At 34.4% G+C, this 22,257-nt stretch overlaps 3 protein-coding genes across 5 annotated transcripts; 1 reads left to right on the top strand and 2 right to left on the bottom strand.

The window, feature by feature from the left end:
- Positions 1–272: 272 nt before the first annotated feature.
- Positions 273–2,132, bottom strand: LOC18604966 (MIZU-KUSSEI-like protein (Protein of unknown function, DUF617)). The gene has a single exon (XM_007037694.3). It carries the CDS (start codon positions 1,351–1,353, stop codon positions 604–606), a length of 750 nt encoding a protein of 249 aa, XP_007037756.1. The 5' UTR covers positions 1,354–2,132; the 3' UTR covers positions 273–603.
- A 140-nt stretch (positions 2,133–2,272) lies between these two features.
- Positions 2,273–6,919, bottom strand: NF-YB13 (nuclear factor Y, subunit B13). 3 transcript variants are annotated; one of them, XM_018118073.2, is made up of 6 exons: positions 6,643–6,919; positions 6,487–6,550; positions 5,307–5,396; positions 3,697–3,791; positions 2,999–3,067; positions 2,273–2,635 (listed from the first exon to the last, which is right to left on the bottom strand). In XM_018118073.2, exons 2-6 carry the CDS (start codon positions 6,539–6,541, stop codon positions 2,477–2,479), a joined length of 468 nt encoding a protein of 155 aa, XP_017973562.1. In that variant the 5' UTR covers positions 6,542–6,550; positions 6,643–6,919; the 3' UTR covers positions 2,273–2,476. The 3 variants fall into 3 exon arrangements, with proteins under 3 accessions (XP_017973562.1, XP_007037755.2, XP_017973563.1); XM_007037693.3 differs by having other exon boundaries at positions 2,273–2,638; positions 6,643–6,910; XM_018118074.2 differs by lacking the exon at positions 5,307–5,396 and having other exon boundaries at positions 2,273–2,638; positions 6,643–6,916.
- A 3,131-nt stretch (positions 6,920–10,050) lies between these two features.
- On the top strand, positions 10,051–21,683 carry TGH (SWAP (Suppressor-of-White-APricot)/surp domain-containing protein). The gene is made up of 16 exons (XM_007037691.3): positions 10,051–10,321; positions 11,500–11,590; positions 11,682–11,776; positions 13,010–13,113; positions 13,451–13,512; positions 13,606–13,680; positions 14,627–14,778; positions 15,225–15,300; positions 15,402–15,488; positions 15,634–15,711; positions 16,264–16,408; positions 17,501–17,993; positions 18,170–18,448; positions 18,524–18,652; positions 18,956–19,162; positions 20,336–21,683. The coding sequence occupies exons 1-16, from the start codon at positions 10,187–10,189 to the stop codon at positions 21,110–21,112; spliced, it is 2,985 nt and encodes a 994-aa protein (XP_007037753.3). The 5' UTR covers positions 10,051–10,186; the 3' UTR covers positions 21,113–21,683.
- The last annotated feature ends 574 nt before the right edge of the window (positions 21,684–22,257 follow it).

The following is a 22,257-nucleotide window of genomic DNA, read 5'->3' as shown; positions in this document are numbered from 1 at the left end:
CCATCTGAGGCTGAGGGGTTTCTAGAATGTTGGATTAAGAATTAGATGGTTCAAGTGGGGATGTATACATTCTCAAGTGGGCAAGTGCTACCAGGAGAAAGATAAATTTTGCCAAGAAAGAAAACTAGTGTAGGAAGGAAAGGAAAAAGCTTTTGTTTTAAAACTGAGTATCCCCCTCAGGGTCATTTACTACTATGTCGAAAGAAAATTCCACAGTTAGTCGGCTGTTTTGATACATAGAAAAAAATGAAATGAACTAAAAATGCAAAAGATAATCATTGATTGCACTAGGCTCAATGTCTCATTACTTAATAAAGGTTGAAGAAGAAAACTATACATATACACCTTCAAGACCCCCACCTAGCATCATGTTATAATGTATTGCCCATCCACCTAAGCTAACAGAATACAATAAAAGTAAAAACCCACTTCCTATTTCTCCCAAAAAAAGAACGAAAAAAAAAAGGACGAAAAAACCTGGAAGACACCAGAGTCCATTTCCATGGCTCTAAAGAGTAATAAGACAAATATCACCAGTATACCCCTTAAAAAGTCAAAACGCACAGAAAAGGAAGTTAGCTCGGACATTCCATGGCAACTTCTTCAGACTCTAAGCAAATAGATACTAAGCTCAGGAGTTCCATTGCTATCAGGATTCATCATGTAGAAAGCTTCAGAATCTCTAGACCCAACAATTCTCTCAAACTTAGCCCTCATATACATGAGTTCACCATCAGCACCAGCCTCAGCTCCACTACCTGGCAAAACCCCTGCTCCCATTGAAATTGGCTCCACAGCTTTCAGAATCTTCCATTCTTTAGCACCACATTCCCTCCTTGTTGCAAAACCACATTTCTTTCCATTGCAATACGTCCTCCAGACGGGCTCCTCTAGTAATCTCACTGCCTTTTTCTCTTCTTCTTTCTCTTTATCACACTCCAGAGCAATCCTGACCAACCCGGATGCCATTTCTCGAACCAATCCACTAATTGGTGTGGCAAGTTCAACAAGGAAAGCTGGTGGGGAATTGGGATCTTTCTGAAAAGCAAAGTGAACATGGCCACGCCTATAACCGAAAAGGGTACCTACCACTCGGGGTCCGAGACCAAAGGGCAGGCTTGAACGGTTCTTTCCAAAAGCTGTAAGAACAGATCGAAGCCTGGCAACGGCAACTGCTGGAAGCTTCTTCCTTGGTGTTGGCATAGCAACATGGCTCTTAAGGTTTTCCTTTTTGTCTTCCTCATTGGAGTTTGAAGAGGACTTGAAGGTTGGAGCTTCATCATCATCTTCAGTTCCAACCTTTTTAGTCCAGTGGAAGTGTCTTTTGGAGGAGTCTTGAGAGATTCTTGCCATAACTGGCTAGTTGTGAAGGGAGAAATTACAAAATTAATGGGGGAAAGGGCAGCTCCCCTTAAAGATGGTGTGAAGAGAAGAGAGGAGGAGAGAGAGAGAGATTCTGGTTTCTTATCTTTTACTGATTTGTGGGGCTTTCAATTTAATTCTTTGTTTCTAGTCCTCTGGTGTAATGCAAGAGAATCCTGACAAAAGAAACACAGGCTGCCCCACCAGCTGATTGAGGAAGTGGAAAGAGAAAGAGTATGCAGTGTGAAGTATGCAGTAGTATGAAAAACTAGAAAAGAAAAGAAAAGAAAAGAAAAGAAAGGAAAAGAATCTAAGGGGACAATATGTGTGTTATTTCACTTTCTTGGTGGGGCAGAGAGAGAAGGATTTTCCTTGACTGACTCTTTTGACTAGAATCCAAAAGCAGCAAAGGGATGGCAGTCAGCCAAAGGTAACACAAAGCAGAAACGAAGCCATAAGTTTCGAGGCAGGGTCACAAGCCACGGCACATCGTTGGTTTGTTCTAAAGCCCACTGTCCTGTAGCGCAAAGGAGCACCTGGGACATGTTGGCCTCAGAAAAACAGAGCCCCTTCACCTTGATTATTGAATACTGAATTCTCACCCCCTAGTGTTGGGCGAATAGTCAACATTTCACCAACCCACGAACTGACACCTCATTGTCTGTTGGACATCACATTCCCCCTTTTGTACATGTCGCAACAGGAATTGACACATCACTAGCTTGCTGCACCCTCTCCACCCAAGTGTGGCTTCATTTTGATTATTGCAGTAGAGAATTTGGGAATTGAGACACATAGCGATAGCATTGCAGCCATTCTAAGTCAGATGCTCTGCCTGCTTGCCTTTGTTACGTCAGCACAAACATTTGATTTGATTTGATTTGATTTGATTAATATACAGACACATATGTAATTGAACAAACTCTCACTAATTACATTACATTTTCAGTTACAGACAGCATCCATAGATGAAAAAAGTACAAATATCCACATAGGCAAGTGCTGCACTAACCAATGGCATTTTTGTACATAATATACGAGATTAGAATTTAGAAGCCCTATCGGAAGAGTCAAGGATGCTTGCCTATGATAAATGAAAATAACTCCTAGAAGGCTAGCTCTCTAAACTTGGGTCAGGATCCGGTTGCTTGGGGGCAACCGCCCCACCATTCATTCTCGCTCGTGCCTCAGCAAACATCCTCTGCTGCTCTGCCACTGCTTCTTCCTCAGTCATCTCTGCTCCATTGCTCCATTTGCCACCTTTCAAAGAGTCCTGCTGAAAAGCATTTCAAGAATACTATCAGTGAATTCTGTTGGGATGTGCTTCTGTTACTGAACCTAATTCAAAATGAAGTATTCTATTGTATTGTATTAATTCAATAAACCAGTTGTATGGCAATGAAAACAAAACTCCAACAGAAAAATGGTAGCACAAGATTTTCCAACTTCTTGGTCAATAACCAGGAAAAAAATTTTGCCTCCACTAACGTCCTTTTTGAAAAAAAAAAAGTTAAAAAAAAAAAAAGAAAGAATAAGGGGGGCCGAGATGGAACAAGCTGCACAATCTCATTTTTTAAACAAACCATCACAATCCAGTTTCCCAGTGCAAACAAGGAGCAAGAAGACAAACAATTACCATGGTCTCAATCTTGTGTTGCTCATATGCAGCATATACCTCTTCAATGTACTCTCCAAACCCAAGAACCTGACAAATCACATGCATGCATAAAGTTTTACTACAAACATAGAACATGTAAATCTTTTCTGCGTTCTTTCAATTAAAACATGTTATAATCAAACTAAATGCAAGGCAGTAGAGTGCACAACGGTAACCAATGGCAAATTATGGATCATTGTTGTTAAGAACAGAGATCTCCAGCATGAACTAATTCAATCATCAAAGGAGGGTTACAAAACTTCTTCTTAGAGCTACCTCTATTACTCCACAAAGTGCCAAGGAAAAAGAAATATGTAGAAGAATTTAAGGCCATATCTTTAAAAAGGAGAGAGGGCCAGCAAAGGCATTGCTTGATGTGACAAAAAAAATATATCTTTCTTAGACACTTCATATCTGGATTAAAAATAAATAATATATCCACATGGTGCTTGAGTTCTTATTGTAAAAGCAGTTTTAATATTCTATCTATATTTACTTAAGCTAGGAAGCAGGCTAAGTTCCTACAAGCATAAAGACACTGCTTAACTATAACAGAATATGCAAAGTCTTATACAAGGCATTACTTTCTAAATCCTAATAAAGCAAAGAAGTAGACAATAAAATAACACACTTCAAAAAACCAAATTAAAACTAGAAAGTAAGCGATAGAGAGGAACCTCTAAAGCCTTAAGTACATGCTCAGGTGCTATCGTTCGTTTCTCCTCTCTATTACAAACGTCATTGGACTCTGATGAAATAAGATTAATAAACTCTGCAAAAGGTTTAAAGTTTTCATCAATTACAAGAAACAATTTAATACTATCAATTGAATTCTAGTCAGAGACAGTAAAGTTCAAATGATGTAAAAAATTACAAGAGAATATAGACGGTCGATAAACTTGCCAAACAACACTCTAACAAGCAAAAGTTTTTCCACCTAAATCTTCAATGACACAACAAATACTGGAAGCATGACCATACGAGGCTAATTACCAATTATATGAATCTCAACTCAGGTTCGAAACCACTTTAAAATTTAAAATAAGAGATACCATATTTCTCTTCTACACATATTTGAAAAGCAAATGTTTTGAAATGAAAAACCATCCATCTTCTTTTCATACTTACATTTCATTTAAATAAATTAGAGTAGAGAGTAAATTGCAGCACATCCTTGAAGAGTCATAAAACCAAACTACAAGGTGGATAGCAATCTTTGTTCTTGCAAACAGATAACTTAAAGCACATTTCAAGGTATACCAAAGTAACAAAGGTATTCATGGCATAGAATTGAGAAATAATGGGGAGCTTTAAAACCTCTGGGCTTTAAGTGATAGATAGAAATCAGGCATCAAGCCCTTTAGTTAAAAATTATTCCTGCCATGAAATGATAGCAGGTATCCTGTAAATGCACTTTAGAGGCTTTCTAGCACTAAAAGCTGAGAAATTTCATTAAGCATTTTTCAAATGAATGGAGAGGCCCATATTACAGGAAACTTCCTCAAAGGCTTATCAGTGACCAAGAAACTTTTCACAGGATACAATATTAAGAACCTTGGAATATTTCTCAAAGTGCAGTTCAAGGGACGTAGCATCCTTAGTATGGTTAGATCAAGTACAAGAAAACAGTATTGCAAGATCATTTATAGGAAGCTGATTGGTTCAACTTTCTCAATTACTATTGTAAAAGGGCTAGTTACTCAAATGTCTCCTACCTGGCTTGACTAGCCACAAACACAAAGGGCTAGTTACTCAAATGTCTCCTACCTGGCTTGACTAGCCACAAACACAATAGGCACTGAAAAATAAAAATTACCAGGGAGAAGAACTTTCCCTTTTCCATCACATTCAGACAATATGAAACTTGGCTGATGAAAGTAGAATTTACAACATTAAAATGCATTTGTTTATTTCATTCTTTGGTCTTTATAGGTCAAAAGTGACCTAATAGAGACAACTGGAATTGATAAGGTAAAATTTAGTTCAAAGTTCATATGTTTGGGATAACATAAATCGACACTAACATACAAATACAAAGCTTTGTTCTATCAAAAGAAGTCACAGAAAAAGAATAATGAATAAGTGATTACTAACACACACATCAACAACTCAGCTTTATAAAAAACCTTAGAAAGAAATTTGACATGTTAACAATCAAAAGAATACATGGAGGCCATAAAACCTAGTGTCAGTGTGTGACATTAATTTTTTTTTTTTTTTGAAAGGATGTGTGACATTAATTGATACTGATTAAAAAGAGAAGAAAGATTTAAACTTATTATCTCACCTACGCAACACTCGATTAAAAGATCTTGAGCATCTCTAGCAACACGTACATCTGGGGGTAACATCTCCTTTATAATTTTGGTCATAGTTGCTGCAAAAAGGAATATATATATATATATATATATATGTAATTTGCATCACAAAGCAATGAAACAAATTAAAAGTAAACCACAATAATTAGGTGCAAGGCAATTTCTTGACTATAATGTGCATGTGCATGAGGAAGGGTTTTGGCTAGTTTAAGACACAAGTTTGCAACCCCCTTCTCTTTTTATAACAATAAAAAGCAAAAGAAAAACAAGATCATAAATCCTTGCTGCAAAAGCGAAACATGTAAAGTATTAAAAATATTACAGCCTGATTATTAGCTCATAAACTCCATTGCACTATATAACACAAGTTTACCATGGAAGGCAAAGACATCAACCAGTTTGAGGTACATTTGTCCAAACACTTGCACCCTTTCCCAACTCAATGATGCCCTGTGCAGCATTTAAATCAATTCCTTTCTTCATATTCAAAGCCATCACAATCCTCAACCAGCACTATGCAAACCCTCACATAGAAGCTCTTGCCCTGAACCTCCTTTGAAGTTTGAAAACAAAAACATATAACAACCAACCAACAATTGCTTTTTTCAAAAAATTGGAAAGCGAGTTGACACCTCACACACAAAGCATTCAAATTGACAACTCCTCCCGAAAAGCTCAAAGATCTCACAAAGTCATCCTTCACATAATGAAAGATGTGCTATGCAAGTAACACTTTCTTAAATTCATCTAATCATAGTCGCCTAACCTCATAGAATTGAGGTTACTACAGACTTCCACCCTTTGGTAGCTTACTTCGGAAAAAACCTAACTATCTTTTAATGGCAACTTATTCACTTATTTAGTAAATTCAAAGCATAAGAGTTAATATAGGCAATCCTAAACCCTAAATTAAGTAAGGAAACTGCTAAGATTTATCCATTTTTAGCTAATTTCGATAGAAGCTAATAGAAACCCTAGCAAATTCAAGTGTTACTTAAATTTCATAAATTTAGAACACAGTAAAATCCAAAAATGAAAAGAGGAAAAGATTTCAGAGAAAAAATAAAATATCATCAAAAAATTAACCGAATAATTTAGAATAAATAATACAGATATTTAGAACGAAAAATAGAGGAAAATAAAAATTACCTTTAGGAAGCGAAGCGTCCTCCTTCGACTTCCCTACGATATCCATCGGCTCCATATTTTAATTCTTCAAAACAAAGGAAAAAAATCAAAATTCAACAGCGATTAAACAGATCTGAAACGCCAGAGCGAGGAAATCGGAAGGGGCGACTGACTCACCGAGTTACTGAGTCTAGACAAAGGGGGAATATTTCTACGGACGGAAAAACGCTAAACGAGTTAAGTGATTCGTGATCTGAGTCGAGGGGGAGATCAAGAGGAAGGACATGCTTGATATATTGAGCTACCAGAGAGGGTCACGGCGCTTCACGGTAAGAAAGGTAGCTCCTGATCGTAGTCGATTAGGGCAAGGAAAAAAAACAAACACACACATTCAGGGTGTGCGAAGGGATCTCGACGCGCTTTCTTTAGGCGCCTTTTAAGATTCGCGCAATTAGTGGATCTGGTGGTTGGTGCGTGTTGGAAGCTCCGTTTTTAAGCGCGTTTAGGATTGTGGCTTTAACTCCTCTTCATTTTTGGTTTTTAAGGTTTTACCTTTGTCTTTTTTTTCCATAATTTTTCTTTGATCGATGGGGAAAATAAAGTTTGTTAATAAATGTGTTTGACGAAATGCCAATATGGCAAGAATAAGAGTGGACTGATGACTAACCCGATGAGCCATTTAATCTAAAATCTAATATTTCATATATTAAAGTCATATGATTATATTCATTTGTACAGCTTATACATTTAATACATATTCAAAATAAATTAAGTAAGAATTTGTAATTATTCACTTAATAAATATAAAAATAACTATTTAATGTTGAAAATTCAATTCAAAAAGAATATTATCATCCAAAAATACATTTGCTAGCATAAACTCAAGCACAATAAAAACTTTATAATCATAAAATTTGCATTGCTTCCATTGCTTTCTTTTGGAATTATTTCACACAGCATTTAATTACTATTATCACTATTAATTTGTTTTTTCTAACAATTACTCCTAATTTGATTTTTTTATATTTATTACAATATGATTGTCTGCTAACAATTCATGTGATTACTTTTAACCTTATCCCAAAGGGATGTCTTGAAATATTGTAGATTGTAATTTTTTTTTTCATACCTTTAGTATGTTTTTATTAGAGATTATATTTTTTTAATTTATTTTAATTTTAAAAAATAACACAATGCTCAAATAAACTCTTAAACTATTTAAAAAAATTCAAATAAGCTTTTATTATTGTATTACATTCAATTAAGCTTATATGTTTTTATTTTGGATCAAATAAACACTTACAGTTAATGATTGATTAATTGTTATTAATTAAAATATTACTTGTTATTTTATATCTACTTGATATTGATGTACGATATTGATGTAGAATGTGAAAAATGTCAAATAATTATGTTATTATGCAAAATTAACATGTCATATTAAAATCAGTTGTGATATATAAGCATGTTATATCATAATTGATTATGATATATTAATATGTCATGTCAATGTCATACAATATATAATGACAAATGTCATTTTGACTTACTAAGGGCTTTTTTGGTTTAAAATAAAAATATAAAAGCTTATTTTACTTAAAATAAAAATATAAATATTTAATTGAATATAATAAAAGTATAATGACTTATTTGAATTTTTTTAAATAATTTAGAGACTTTTTAAGATATTATGAAAAAAAAAATCAAAAGAGTTGGTGATGTTGGATCAAATACAATTGTAGTTAGTTTTCACCGAAAATATTGAGAAGCAAGAAACGATTTCAATAATTAAAAAGACTAAAGAAAATAAAAATAAAAATAAATACAAAGTTAAAGTTAAAGTTAATTTTTAAGAATAAAATAAAATAATATATGATTAATTGATATCATTATTAAATAAGCTTCGCGAAGGCGTTAATCTTTGTGTGTAGTTATACTCTCGAACTTGAATTTGTTTAATAAACTAAAATCTATCATTTTTAATGAATATAAGTCAAGTATATGATCTTATTAATAAAAATAGATTCAATCAAGCAGTTAGTCACACTTTTTTCTTTTAACAAGTGGTTAGTAAGTGGTTGATTCAGGATTTTATTTGAAGGGTGGCGAGTAATTATAAAACGTTATAAATCAGGTCCATGATTCGATTCAAAATAAAAAATTAATTTATTTTTTAAATAAAATAAAATTATAATATAAAATTTTATTAACAATTTAAATATAAATTTTTAGATTCACTAATATAAATATATATAAAATAAAATAAAAATTAAGATTAATTTTTCAAATTAGGTATCGTAAGTTATACTTGATGTTTTTTTATGTTTTCAATTTCATCACTAAAGTCCGTGTCAATGATCTTGACAATCTTTTTCTCAATGTAAACTAAAAAGAAAATCATTTTTCATCTTATTACACAAACTTTTTGTAATTGCTATAGAAACTAAAAGAGTTAAAATAAGTCAAATTAATCGAATTAGGAAATGATATACAATTGATTTTTCTGTCTTTAACATTAATTGGCAAATTGAGAGAGTTGAAACACTTTGCAAATATGGATCTTACCTACTATCAAGTTCAAAATACTTCAATTCATATTTTATATGCAATTAAATGATCTAAGAGATAATATGCAACTGATTTTTTTGTCTTTAACATTAATTGGCATAACACTTAGAAAGTTGAAACACTTTGCAAATATAGATCTCGTATGATATCAAGTTCAATGCCATCAATCTTAAATAATTAAATATATAAAGAAAATAGAAAAAAAAAGAAAAATAATTCCAAAACTTAAACCTAGATGAACTAGGGAAAAAAACAAACAAAATTTTCAAAATTTGAGTGACTTATAAAGGATTGAATTAAGCATTCAAAATTTAGATTAAATTTCTTACCACTACTCTAAATCAGCTCTTTTAATTTATTTAGAGATGTCAAAGTTATAATTTTTTATTTATATATATAAATAAAAAAAAATTAAAATAGTCACCCCTCTTCCTCCACCTCAATGGTTAGTCACACTTAAACAATAAAATGTTGATGACCATTTTTCTTTACATCATATATTATAGATTATAAATATAAATAAATAAATAGAGCATAAAGGATTATTATAGCTTGTTTCGAGTTACATGCAAAATTGTACGTCAAGTAAAAGCTGATATTATTAATAGAAGGAAAGCGAGATTTATTATCCAATCAAATTGAAGAATTGAAATGGTTAAGAGAAAAAGGAAAAGAAAATAATTGAGTTTAGTTTTTCTAATTTTCTTAGACGTGTCCAATAATTGAGTTGCCCACCTAGATACGACTCAAGTTTAGCTAGAGCTTCACATTATAAGTCCAAAGCTTAGCTCGAAGATATTATTATTTCATTCATAAATAAAATGTGATTTGTCCAATTTAATTTAATATATTTAAAATATTAAAATAAAATATATTTTAATAAGAAAAATTACGTGAATTACTGGGACGAGACGGGCCTGAGGGCCTGAGAGCCTTAGGGCCTGAGGCCCTGAGCCCACATGTAACAATAGTAAAACAGGTAGCGCTCTCTTCTCCCTTTTCTCTTCTTCCCCCCATCCTACTACGGCAAGGGCTTTCAAGAATTCAGCAAGCCCCCAAAATTCTCACCCAAAACAAACCCCTTTTTAATCAAACAACTGTCATTTTTTGATAGCATTTAATCTCTGTGATTTCAAACAAAATCAGTCACGGTATGGATTCAGACGAGGAGGATTGCGTGTTCTTCGGTACACCGATAGAGCGTGAGGAAGAGATCACCAACCGTCGGAAAAAAGCCGTTGCCGAAGCTTCTGGCAACCTCCGCTCGCTCCCTGCCTGGAAGCAAGAGGTATAACTTTCATCCTCTTTTTCTTTGTCTTTTCTATTATTTTTGGCTGAGATTATGAGTGAGAAATTTGAACTTTTCAAAGAGCTATCCGAGGTTGAGTGCTGTTTAGTTTTTCTTTTTTTAAGCTAGAAATTGTCCCTTTAAACGCTGTTTGGTTGCCTAGAAAGTTAGGGGAAAAGAAGATGAAGAAAACGGGAAATGAAAGCCGACGGAACTTGCATTTTCTTATTTTCTTAGTTTTTTTTTGTCCAAGTTTGGTTTACTATTTTTCTGTTTAGAAAATTGCTATTTGTCAATTGGCGGTGTCTTTGTATAATTTGAATCCTTGAGCTAGTCAAAGCATATTGTTTGTTTTTTTAGGTACTATTTGAATCTAAATCAGTTCCTTGATATGAATGGGAGCCTTTGATAGGCTTCACTTCTCTTGCAGTTCTTTCTAAACAACTTGTCTTGGAATCGCTTTTGAAAAAGAAAAGAAATTTTCCATATCTCTATTCAGGTGGCTCCGATACTAATGATTCTTTGAATATCATAATAGATAAGTAAAATAAATCATGAAAACTTTGGTTCAGTTTTTTTGGGAGGTCCAATCATGCCAAGGTTTATAGTTTCAATAAGTATAGGAGAATTGGGCCAATTGCTATTAGGTTGCGTACTAGCTACAGTGCAAGTACAGCAAAATGAATTATTCTGATCAAAGATATTCTTCATGCTTTGTATGAGCTAATAAAGCAGCTACCATCAATTTGGCCTTTTTTTTTTTTATATTGTGAACCTTACATTTTGGCACATCCACTAACACAGGGTGGTAGAGATGAAAATGGTGAATGGAAGAGAAAAAGAGGTTACCCAACAGTGAAAATGAGTAATTTTCTTTTATGTGCATGTTGAAATAAGTTAAAAAATTTAAAATCAATTTAAAAGTACCGAAGTCCTTATTCATAGGAAAGGTGAAATGACAGATGCATCCTTAGTTTTGTTTATTTTAATTATTTTCTTTAGATTTTGAGTAATTTACCAACTGAGTTGGTGTCTGTTTAACTCATGACACTAACTGAGCCACTTCTATAATATAGATATAATACAGTAGATAAAACATATCATGTGTTTATTTATTATTTGTAGTCGAAACCCGAAAAAACTTTTTTTTTTATCGTATTTGAATTATATTTGTTCAGGTTAGAGATGAAGAAGGACGGAGAAGATTTCATGGTGCGTTTACTGGTGGATTTTCTGCTGGTTACTACAATACGGTTGGCTCTAAAGAGGGTATATCTCTTTATGCATTTTCACTAGACTGCTGTCGTTCACTTGCTAAAGGAATTCAGTATGCCTTATGGTTTGTGAAACATATTTGCAGGTTGGGCCCCACAGTCATTTACATCATCGCGGAAGAACAGAGCTGAAGTCAAACAACAGAGCATTATCAACTTTTTAGATGAAGATGAGAAAGCTGTATGTTCTATTTCATTTTCCCACGTTTTATAATTTTCTTTCACCAAATATGGGAGTGATTAAGTGTGTGTTTGGTTTTGACAAGGAATTTTGCTCTATAGTCAAAACTTAATTTGGTCTTACTTGTTTATTTCCTTTATCTTTTTCCATTCAGTCACTTGCACTTCTAGGATCCTGGTTTAGAATTGAAATTTTCCTGATGCCTTTTTTTGGAACCTGAAATTCCCAACTCCATGTTGATCTTGAAGTTTAGCTATAGAAATATCTTGTCCAATTAATTTGTAGTGCCATGGATATTGAATATATGTATATTCATGATTATTCTTTATTTTTCTATGAAGATATTCTATTCTTATATTGCCTTTATATTTGCATGTCTAAAGCTGTGCAGTTTCTTTATCATCCCATATGTGTGCCGGAGATTTGATGCTTATTTTTCTATACAATAGGCCCACTTATAATAGATCTTTCTTTAAAGTTTCATCTCTTTATATATTTTCACAGCTCTGACATGGTTTCATGTCTGGTGCAATGTCTTTATCATCCGTAGATGTACCAGAGATTTGATGCACATTTTGCTATGCAATAGGCCCACTTATAATAAATCTTTATTTAATGTATCATTTCTTAATATATTTTCATAGCTCTGACATGATCTCATGGTTATTAATATTATCTAATGTCCACTAAAATACTAGTTAAATCTTTTATTTGTTGCGATATGGAAAGAGTTGATGATTATTATACAAGAATTGCTTCATATAAAAGGCTTAGGCATCTTTCTAGTTAAACAGTTATGTTTTGAAATATCCGTTCTGTTCGTTTGTTAACAAAAGTTTCCGGCAGAGATGCCTTTGTTGCAGATCATATTTCATCGCAAGACAATTTGTAAAATCACAACAGAATTTGAAGGATGAAGTGTTGTTTCCTATATTGAAATCTTTTAAAGCAGTCTTGCATTTAGATTACCTACTCAATGTTTTCACCTACTTTTGTTATATGTGGCTATAATGAGAATATTATGTACAGAAACTCAAAATTCTACCTCATAACTTTTTGTCTTTCGAGCAATGGTTGGCATTTGAAAAGGAATTAGTTTCAGTGTATTGTCCTATCGGTTATCACTTATAGGTGGATGATTAGGGATTGTGTAAGGTGATTTGTTAGTTTTTTGTTTCAAATTATAAGAATTTTTATTCACTCTTATGATTTCTCATTTTCTTTGTATTTCAGGAATTGGAAGGTCAGTATTTGGGAACATCTTCACAATTTGACACATTTGGATTTACAGCTGCTGAGTATGCTCGAAAACAAGCGGATAAGGAACAAAAGCAAAGGTCTGTTAAGTGTTTGTGATACATTTCTCCTGATCAGCAATATTTGTAGCATTAGATATGAAGCTTGAACTGCAATTGTCACCTATTTATTTGTTTGAAATCTGGTTCTCAATACAAACCCATATTCTAAAAATTAATTAAGTGATCTTAAAAGGAATGTTGATTTTTGTTGCTAGTGCAACTTGTATTTCATGCATGAAATAAAAGAATTTAATTTGCCATTTTATATAGCCCAATTTTATACTTGTTGATTTTTGCTCCTTGGGGTATTTCACTTGCAGACAGCTGAGTTATGATTTTCTGGCTTTGTTAATTTAGTTCTCTGTGTTTTCTGCAGGCCATCTGCAATTCCTGGACCTGTTCCTGATGAACTTGTTCTTCCAGCTGCTGAGTCTATTGGTTTGTTGTGAATTTATAAATACTTCACTGCCAGGTAGTTTATCTGTTTAGAGATTAATGAACTTAGAGCTTCATCTTGCTTTTGTTGATTAGGTGTAAAATTGCTGCTGAGAATGGGATGGCGACATGGCCGTGCTATTAAGGAATCGAATGCAAGTTCACTATATGGTACTTTGATTTCCCATCCCATGATGAGTCTTTTGCTATTTGTGTATTTCTAGCTCACTGGGCAGCATGGATTTAAGAAAGCTTTACGTTGTACATACAACTAGGAGACACATCTAAGAGACTAAGACCTACCCACTATCTATGAAGCACAGACATGTCGTGTGCCCCTGCGTATTGGTGTCGGACACACCCTGGACACGGCAGGATATGTGTTGGACACATGAGGACACACCAAAAATGAAAATTGGGCGTATTCAAGACACGGCTGGACATGTGGTGGAGGGTTTATTTTTTCTCTGCATTTTCTTTCCCAAATTTGGAATCATTAATCAGAGTAAAATAGCCAGATCAACCCTTCATTAAAATCAAGTTTTTGAAGCCCAAAAAAGATAGCAATATTTTAATATGGTCATGGGCCCGTGGCCTTTCCATTGCATATCTTTACCCTTTTTGGTATACTTTTCACATACATTTTTTTTAATTGAATTTTGAATGACAAGAAAGCTTTGTGAAGAAATTGATTATTTTTTAATGAAAAGTGTCAATATTTACAAAAAAATCTAAAAAATAATTTTTTAATTGTAGTGTCCTGTTGTACCCATGTTAATTTTTTTAGAAATTGTTGTGGTGTGTCTGTATCGTGATGTACCTGTATTGCATGTCTATGTCTGTGCTTCCTAGCCCACCATTCTATGATAATTTAATGTTACTATTTTTCAATCATAAGCAGCTTTTCCTCACACTTCCAGAAACCAAAGGGAAAAGAAAATAGATCCTAATCTATTTATCGATTGAAACCTCTTTATGTAGAACATCCTTTTCACTTTGCGGTTATATACAGATTTACTGGATGGGGGATCTTTATATGCTTTTCCTCTGACGATTTTTAATTTTAAGTGACTAAATTTGGGAATTACTATTCTTATCTTATATTTTTCATTAATAGATGCTCGTAGAGAAGCTAGAAAAGCTTTTCTAGCATTTGCTTCTGATGATACAAAGGCATCACACCCTGATCATGAGCCTGTTGAGGGTCAGCCTGAGAGCTTGGCTGAGCAGCCTGCCACTAACGATGCTAAGTCTTCTCAAAGCTTACCTGTGAGAAATTTCTCCTTGCTACTCAAAATTATTATCTCAGTATTGATATTGTCTTTCTTTTTTATCTTTATGATCCTTAATCAAATCATGAATGACCTTTGTAATTGAGTTGTTGTTTTGTTGTTTCTTTTTATAAAAACCTCAAAAACAGTGGCTTCTGGTTCATCAATACTTGCTTCATTTCTGTGAATGTTGAACAAGTGGCAGGGTATTTTATGTTTTTGTCAAATTGGAATAGAAAATTTGTAGTGTGTTTTAGTATGGTCCATATATGTATTAGCATTTGCAGGTAGGATCTACTTAAGCTTTGGAGGCTAAAATCTGTGTCAATTTGCTTACTTTTGTGGGCTTGAATGGGCAAAGAGAGATAGAGATAGAGAAATCAGTTTTTTGTGATGCATAGAAGGTAATTAAGTTATTGTACCATTATAATTTCCTTGCTGCAGGTTTTTGTGCTCAACCCAAAGCAGGACTTGCATGGTTTAGGATATGATCCTTTTAAGCATGCTCCTGAGTTTAGGGGTATGTAATTTCCTGAAGGACACCTGTTTGCAGCGACTATGTATTGTTGTCAGAAGCATTAATTCTTATTGCCTTTTTTTTTTATTTGTAAATGCTTTCAGAAAAGAAAAGATCACACTTGTCCAATAATAAGCAGCATGGGTACAGAAAAGCTATATCAATAAAAGATAGTCCCTTTGGTTCCAAGTGTAAGATCTATTGTCTTATGAGCTGCCTTTTCAAGTCCTTTGCCAGGGTTTTTTTTTCTGTTTTATCTTTCTCCAGTTTACCTTGCTTGCATGAGTTATTTACATTAATATAGGTTGATTCAACTAATTTGCTTAGATTTACCAGCAGGAAAAGCTGCTCCTGGTTTTGGAATTGGTGCACTTGAAGAATTTGATGCTGAAGATGAAGATATTTATGCTGCTGGTTAGTATTTTACTTTTGTGAACATGCATCTTGGAATTATTCATCAAGGTTTATTGCTTCCTACAAAATAAAATTGATTGCTAGTGTTACCATCAAGAAGAATCAGTCAGATTGGCTAATAGTGGAGTAGAGAACTCTTGTCCTTTTTTTCCTCAGTACATGATATTACCTTCCTTTTCCGTTTTTGCTGTTGGTGATTGATTTGTTTTAGTTTTTGAAAATCCTGATCTTATGGGTTTCTGTTAATAGATGAATGTTTCTTATGTTTACTGTTGTGATGAAATTTGGTATTTTACTCGCAGCTTATGTTTTTGACATAGATGCCAACTGTATTATGATTCATTAGGTATCCTCATTGTTTGGTTTGTTGATATTGTTAAACTAATTTTGGCCCTTAGCTTCTATATTGGAGAGCATGGAGCGCCAAAAGTTTTCAGACAATTAGTTGCTTGTGTCCAAGGGGTGAATAATTTTATCATTAATGTGCCAACTTATCCTGAGTTTATCAGTTTGATTTTAAGTTTCAAGCTGAAGGTTATAGCTGTTATCTAGGTTATGACTTTCAAGAAACTTACGTAGAAGAGGATGAAGAGCCGTCAAGATTGAGCATAGAGAGTAAACAAAAGGTGGTTGCGAAGGACCAGGGTATTCTGCGTGGTTTCAAAGTTGCATCAGTTTCTGACTACCAGTTAGAAAGGTAATTGTAAAGTAGTCGATGGTGCATTGCTTGATGACACATTTGTCTCATTGTTTTGAATCTGTAATTTGATCTTCCCTTTTTTATTTGGAGAAATAATGTTCAATCTGTATTTCTTATAGGACATTAGAAATTGAGGAAATTCTTAATTTAATATATCCTCTCCTGTGGTAGTAAGTTTGGGGATGTGGTGCATGCCAGGGTTTGTAAATTAATACTTAAGAAATTATGGTGGGATAGCTTTAGTTTGTTTGTTGATTGTGGATCAGTAAAGTTAAGGTTTCAAATAAAAGGGTGTTTGGGCTACTATATTTGAAGTGTTTAATTTTTGCTCAGTTTCCTGCAGGACATTTATCAAATTGGCGAGAAGTTTTTGTTTTTTACTTTTTTTTTTTTTGGGGCAGGGTGGTGTTGGTTTATGTGGGTCAGAGTTTTTAATTGAAATTCTCTATGGTGGGATAGCTCTCGGTTTGTTTGTATTTTTAATAGGTGGAATTATGGTTTTTAAAAAAAGTTAATTTTGAGGCTTATATGATAAGTGTGTTGATTTTTCTAAATTAAGAAATCTATTGATAAAGCTGAAGTGCTTAGCAAACAGAAAACAGAGAATGTGAGAGTAATAATTAAACAAGAAAGAAATAGGAGAGTGATGGATTTTTTTAAATAGCGTAATGGTGGAACTTTTGGTTTCTTAAAGCTGCCAATTCTTGATTGATAATCATGCCAGTAAAAGAGAAATTTGCAATCATTAACATAGACCTGGAAGTATAATGATATAAATTTTAGCTTTTAAATCTAACTGATGTCATCATACATTGAAATACCAACAAACCTAAAAGAGATTTAAATATGCACTCTTGTAAAGTGTTAGGAAACATATTTGCGGCACCTAATATATTGTACATTCAACTGCTTGTAGTGCAACTTTCTTTTAGATGAATATTTTGAGTCATTCAGCAGGTACATCGTACCTAGTTCATTTTCTTACATGTTTTGCATACTTGGGAGATCAGAGATAAACAAATTGTTGTAGTTCGCTTTGTTTTCCTTTAATTGTTAATCTCGTTTTTTTTTTTTGAAATTGTTGTTCAGGTTTGATCCTCCTCTAATCCCAAAGGATTTTGTGCCACACCATAAATTTCCTGGCTCTCTCGAGACTCTCAAGAAGCTTGATGTTCCCTCTCCCCCAGTGGTTCCTCCTCCTGATGATAATAATCTGAAACTCTTAATTGAGGGGGTTGCAACATTAGTAGCTCGGTGTGGTAAATTATTCGAGGATCTTTCCAGAAAGAAGAATCAGTCAAATCCATTGTTTAGTTTTCTTTCTGGAGGAAATGGGCATGATTATTATGCAAGGAAGCTCTGGGAGGAGCATCAGAAACGTGGCAATCAAGGCAAGCTGTCATTGGATGGAAAACTCTCACCAAGTGTGCAGAAGATGACGGCAGAGAGCCGTGGCAAATTATTAGGAGAAAAACCTTTGGAAAGAAGCTTGAAAGAGACCCCAAGCTCATCTGTTGCTTCTGGAGAATTTGTTCAGCTCCAATTCAATCTATCAGATACATTTACAAATCCTGCATCATTTGTAAGTACTGCTTATATTCTTTTTCAAAGTCATGCAAGTCAAGCATCTGAAATTTTCTTGTTCTATTAATGCTGTAATATTTCTCAATATTATCCTCAGTTTCCTGTTTTGCACACTTCAACTTGATTGTTTGTACAGAATGTTGAATTCCTCCTTGTATTCTCTGTTTATTGTAGAGTGAGTTGCCAGAAGTTGCAAAACCATTCAAAGATGATCCTGCAAAGCAAGAAAGGTTTGAGCTATTTCTCAAGGAAAAGTACGAAGGAGGACTTCGTTCTACAGGGTCTAGTGCAGCTAGTAATATGTCAGAAGCAGCTCGTGCTCGTGAGAGATTGGATTTTGAGGCAGCTGCTGAGGCAATAGAGAAAGCGAAACGGGGAAAGGAAAGCATGATCTCTACACAGCCATTTGACCTTTTAGCCACTGGAATGCAGTTTACCTCTGGTGGACTAGAGGTAATCATAAGGTGGTGTGTTTTCAGTTTTTGAATCTTTTGTGTTGGATTTTGAGATTTTAAATAAATTTTACAGCAAGTTAAAGACGCTCATGCTGAAGATTTGGTGACAAAGAAAATGTACCCAAGAAGGGCAGAGTTCCAATGGCGACCTTTACCTATTTTATGCAAGCGCTTTGATCTCATTGATCCTCATATGGGGAAGGTAATCCTAAATTCCTGTTTCTGTTCTGATGTTTTCATTTTATAAGCCTAAATTAGTTCAAAAAGGTTTATGAAAGGTTTTATGTGTATTACCATGCTTATACATGGACAAGCATCGTGTTGTCTTCCATTCTACCTAGTCCCCACCCACCAAAAATAAAACCTGTCATGTCTGCTGGTTTTAGTTGTCTTAGAGTTTTGCTTATCTTCTTGCTTACTGCACTCTCTGGAAGGAGGGGATGAGAACTTTCATATCTTTTTCAAAGCATTGCACTGTTCTAAAATACAATATTTCCATTTGCAGCCACCACCACCTCCACGCATGAGAAGTAAGATGGATTCTCTACTTTTCATGCCAGATTCTGTTCAAGGTGCTAAACTAGAAGATGTTATTACAAATAGAGATCTTCCTGTTGCTCAAACTGATGCTCATAAGACAATTGGAGATGTAGCTGAAAAGGAAATTGAAATTGAAGTTGAAAATGTTGAAAGGCCTGTCGATCTCTATAAGGTATTATTTGTTCAGTTAAAATATGTTTGTGAAGTTGATCACATTTCATTTGAAATTGGAACTTACATTTGGTTTCAATTCTTTTGTCAGTTAATTTTCTCTCCTGTTTATAAGCACTTGAACCATAACACAAACTAGAATTGGAATTTGTAATGGTTAGCCTGACAATTTGGAGAGAGCATTCTTTTCTAACTGACCCGATTTTTCTGTGTCCTTTCTCGTTATAATTAATCAGTGAGGCTTTTAACTGTTTATCTTGGACTAAAAAGTTCTTTGTCATCATTTTGTACTGTTGGTTTCACATGCACATGGACGCATGTTCCTCAATTTCTTCATGTTTTAGACATTCTTGTCATCCATAAATAATTTATTTTGGGTTTTCTGTTTGGAGCTCTTCAATTTTCCTGACTTTTGAAATTGAATTTCAATGCAATGAGGATGATTGTTTACTCTGACAGCATCTAGAGTTCAGAAGAGCTAGCAGAATGCTACAAATTGTATCGTACAACTTTGTTTTAGCTTAAGTTCACTAGTTAGAGATGAGCAGGCTCAAAGTGCTGACTTCTGCTATAGGGCATCTTATCGCCCTTTCTGTACCTGCGCTTAATCTTTGAATGCATGTTCTTTGGTAGTTTGGACAGTTAGTGGTGATTGTTATCTCTTACATGCATTTGTTCAGTTCTGCCTCTTTTTAATAATATAATATCCTTAGTATTTGAACTTTCTGATACCAGGATAACTTTTGCTGTTTGTGTTTTGAAAAGAAAATAGTTAGATCAATTTGCTGCTTGCTCATCATTTGATTCATGTTTAGTTTTCTTGTAGATTAGAAAACTTTGTTTTACTTGAATGGGAGTTGATTTTGCACTGCTATTTCTATGGATATACAATATTGTTTGTGCCACTAAAGCATGTGCCTAACCCATATAATACATTTATTTTATCATCACTACATGATATGACTTGGACAGCCTGCCTGCTTCACTGTAATGCTTTTCTTGTATGCATGTGCCAGACTCTTTTTTCGAAAGAGTGTGCATGTGCCGACAAGTGATGGGTGCAGACGGAGGCGATGGTGAAATTTCTGTTGATATGAAATGTTTATTTCTCACTAAGGCATGATGTGACTGGGACATGCTACTCATTCTGTTGCATTGATCTTCATTTCTGCAGGCTATTTTTTCTGATGATTCTGATGATGATGTGGAAGACTCTAATACCAACAAAGTGGGGGATCCAGAGAAGAAGATTGAAACAGCAACTACAACTCTAAATCGTTTGATAGCAGGTGACTTTCTGGAATCCTTAGGAAAAGAACTGGGCTTGGAGGTTCCCCCTGATGCGCCCTATTCGACAAATAAAGCCAGCATTCCTGCCCAGATAGAAACACCTAACGGTGATGCTGAAAATGCTAAAATCATTCTTGTTGAAGGTAGAACTTCTTGTACTTCTAATGCTGTCAGTGGAACTTCTCTAAACCCTGGACAAGAAACTGCTCGGGATAGTGAATCCTCAAAAAATGAATCCATTCCTGGCAGCTCTTTGAGATATAGTAGCAAATATACTGATGGTTTGTCCGAGAACATATCTGATAAGGTCAATGTGGAAAAGTTTGCTCAAGAGGATAGGAGAGCCAAATCACCCTCCAGGCAACAAAGAAACTGGAGCAGCAGTTCCTCATCAGAAGATGAAAGGAGTAGAAAACATTCTAGGCAGCATCGTCATAGAAGCAGTGATTCATGTAGTGATTCATCCACTGATCATCGAGATCGCAACCGTTCTAGGTCAAAAGGGAGATGGAAAAAATCCTCTCGGGAGAAGTCTAGTAGCAGCAGAAAACACTCAAAACATCATAAGCACAGAAATAGGGACTCTGCCGGCAGATCCCGTTATGGTTCTGAGAGGGAACATTCAGAAGCCAGGAAAGAGAAACGAAAACGGAGGGATTGAACATAAGCATCTATTTTCTTCATTCCTATCTTCATACAGAAATTTTTGGTCTGTATCTCTCCATGGAACCAAACCCCAAAATTTGACGGTTGATTAATTTTGTTTGATGTTCTGGCCGCTGAAACGTTGGTGGAGATTATTCACTAGCGTGGGTCTTGTGTCCAGATCTTGTTGGGAGGGAGTTAAAATCCATTGAGGCTTGCATTTGATGAAATGATTCATTTAACTGAAAGCAGGGAAGCATGGGCCTGGTTAGGGAGGAAAAGTGGATGGAGGGGATTTAGAAGGTTGGTGATGCTATTAACATGCAAAAGCCCTGATGGCAGTATCTATGTTGGGCGACGTTTGAACTGAACATGAAATATGTCTAGCGGTATACATACAGACAGCTATACAGCTATACTATAATTTATGAATGCCGTTTGTGCTGTAAGATTATGAATGTAATTTCGGAATAGTGGCCAGGTACCTCTCTGGCCTCCTTGATCAAATTTTGAACTCTTGCTGCATCCTCTCGGTTCTACTTCTGAAATGGAAGTGACCTGCATATTAATTCCACCGAAATTTATCATACCCGACGAGCCAAGTTACTCGTGAGCACTTGAGTTTGCCTTCATAGTTACTCCACAGCTCTCATGGAGACTCAACTTCAACTCACTGTCAAGGGACTTCACCACCACGAGTTGACTCAATAATAATGTGTTTAAAATATTTTTAATATTTTATACATATTTAAATAAAGAATAATATTTATGTACACATTTTTATATCTGCTTTTCAAATGTTAGTCTAACGAAACACCTGAAAGAAGAAGAGGACGCCAACGGTTTTTCAGTGACTTTCTACTATGCTTGAGTCGGTAATGGAGAAGAGTGAGAAGATAGAATATGATCGTATATTTTGGGACGTGCTCCCATTGTCAGACATTAAAAATCAATTTTATTAGTTATTAGATAAATAATTATTACATCAATTATTGATTATATATATATATATATTAACAAGTATTTTATTTATTTATGACATATAGGATATGACTATAAATTATTTGCTAACATTGTAAAAAACTATGCTAATGGTAAGCAGGGGTTATAGTTTTTTAGTTCATTGTTTGTTAAAATTGTTTTAGGCTAACTGTGACAAAC

This window comes from Theobroma cacao, chromosome 3 (assembly GCF_053813885.1).
Source record: "Theobroma cacao isolate CCN51 chromosome 3, ASM5381388v1, whole genome shotgun sequence".
NCBI classification, from domain to species: Eukaryota; Viridiplantae; Streptophyta; class Magnoliopsida; order Malvales; family Malvaceae; genus Theobroma; species Theobroma cacao.
This window is presented reverse-complemented; position numbering and strand designations above follow the sequence as displayed.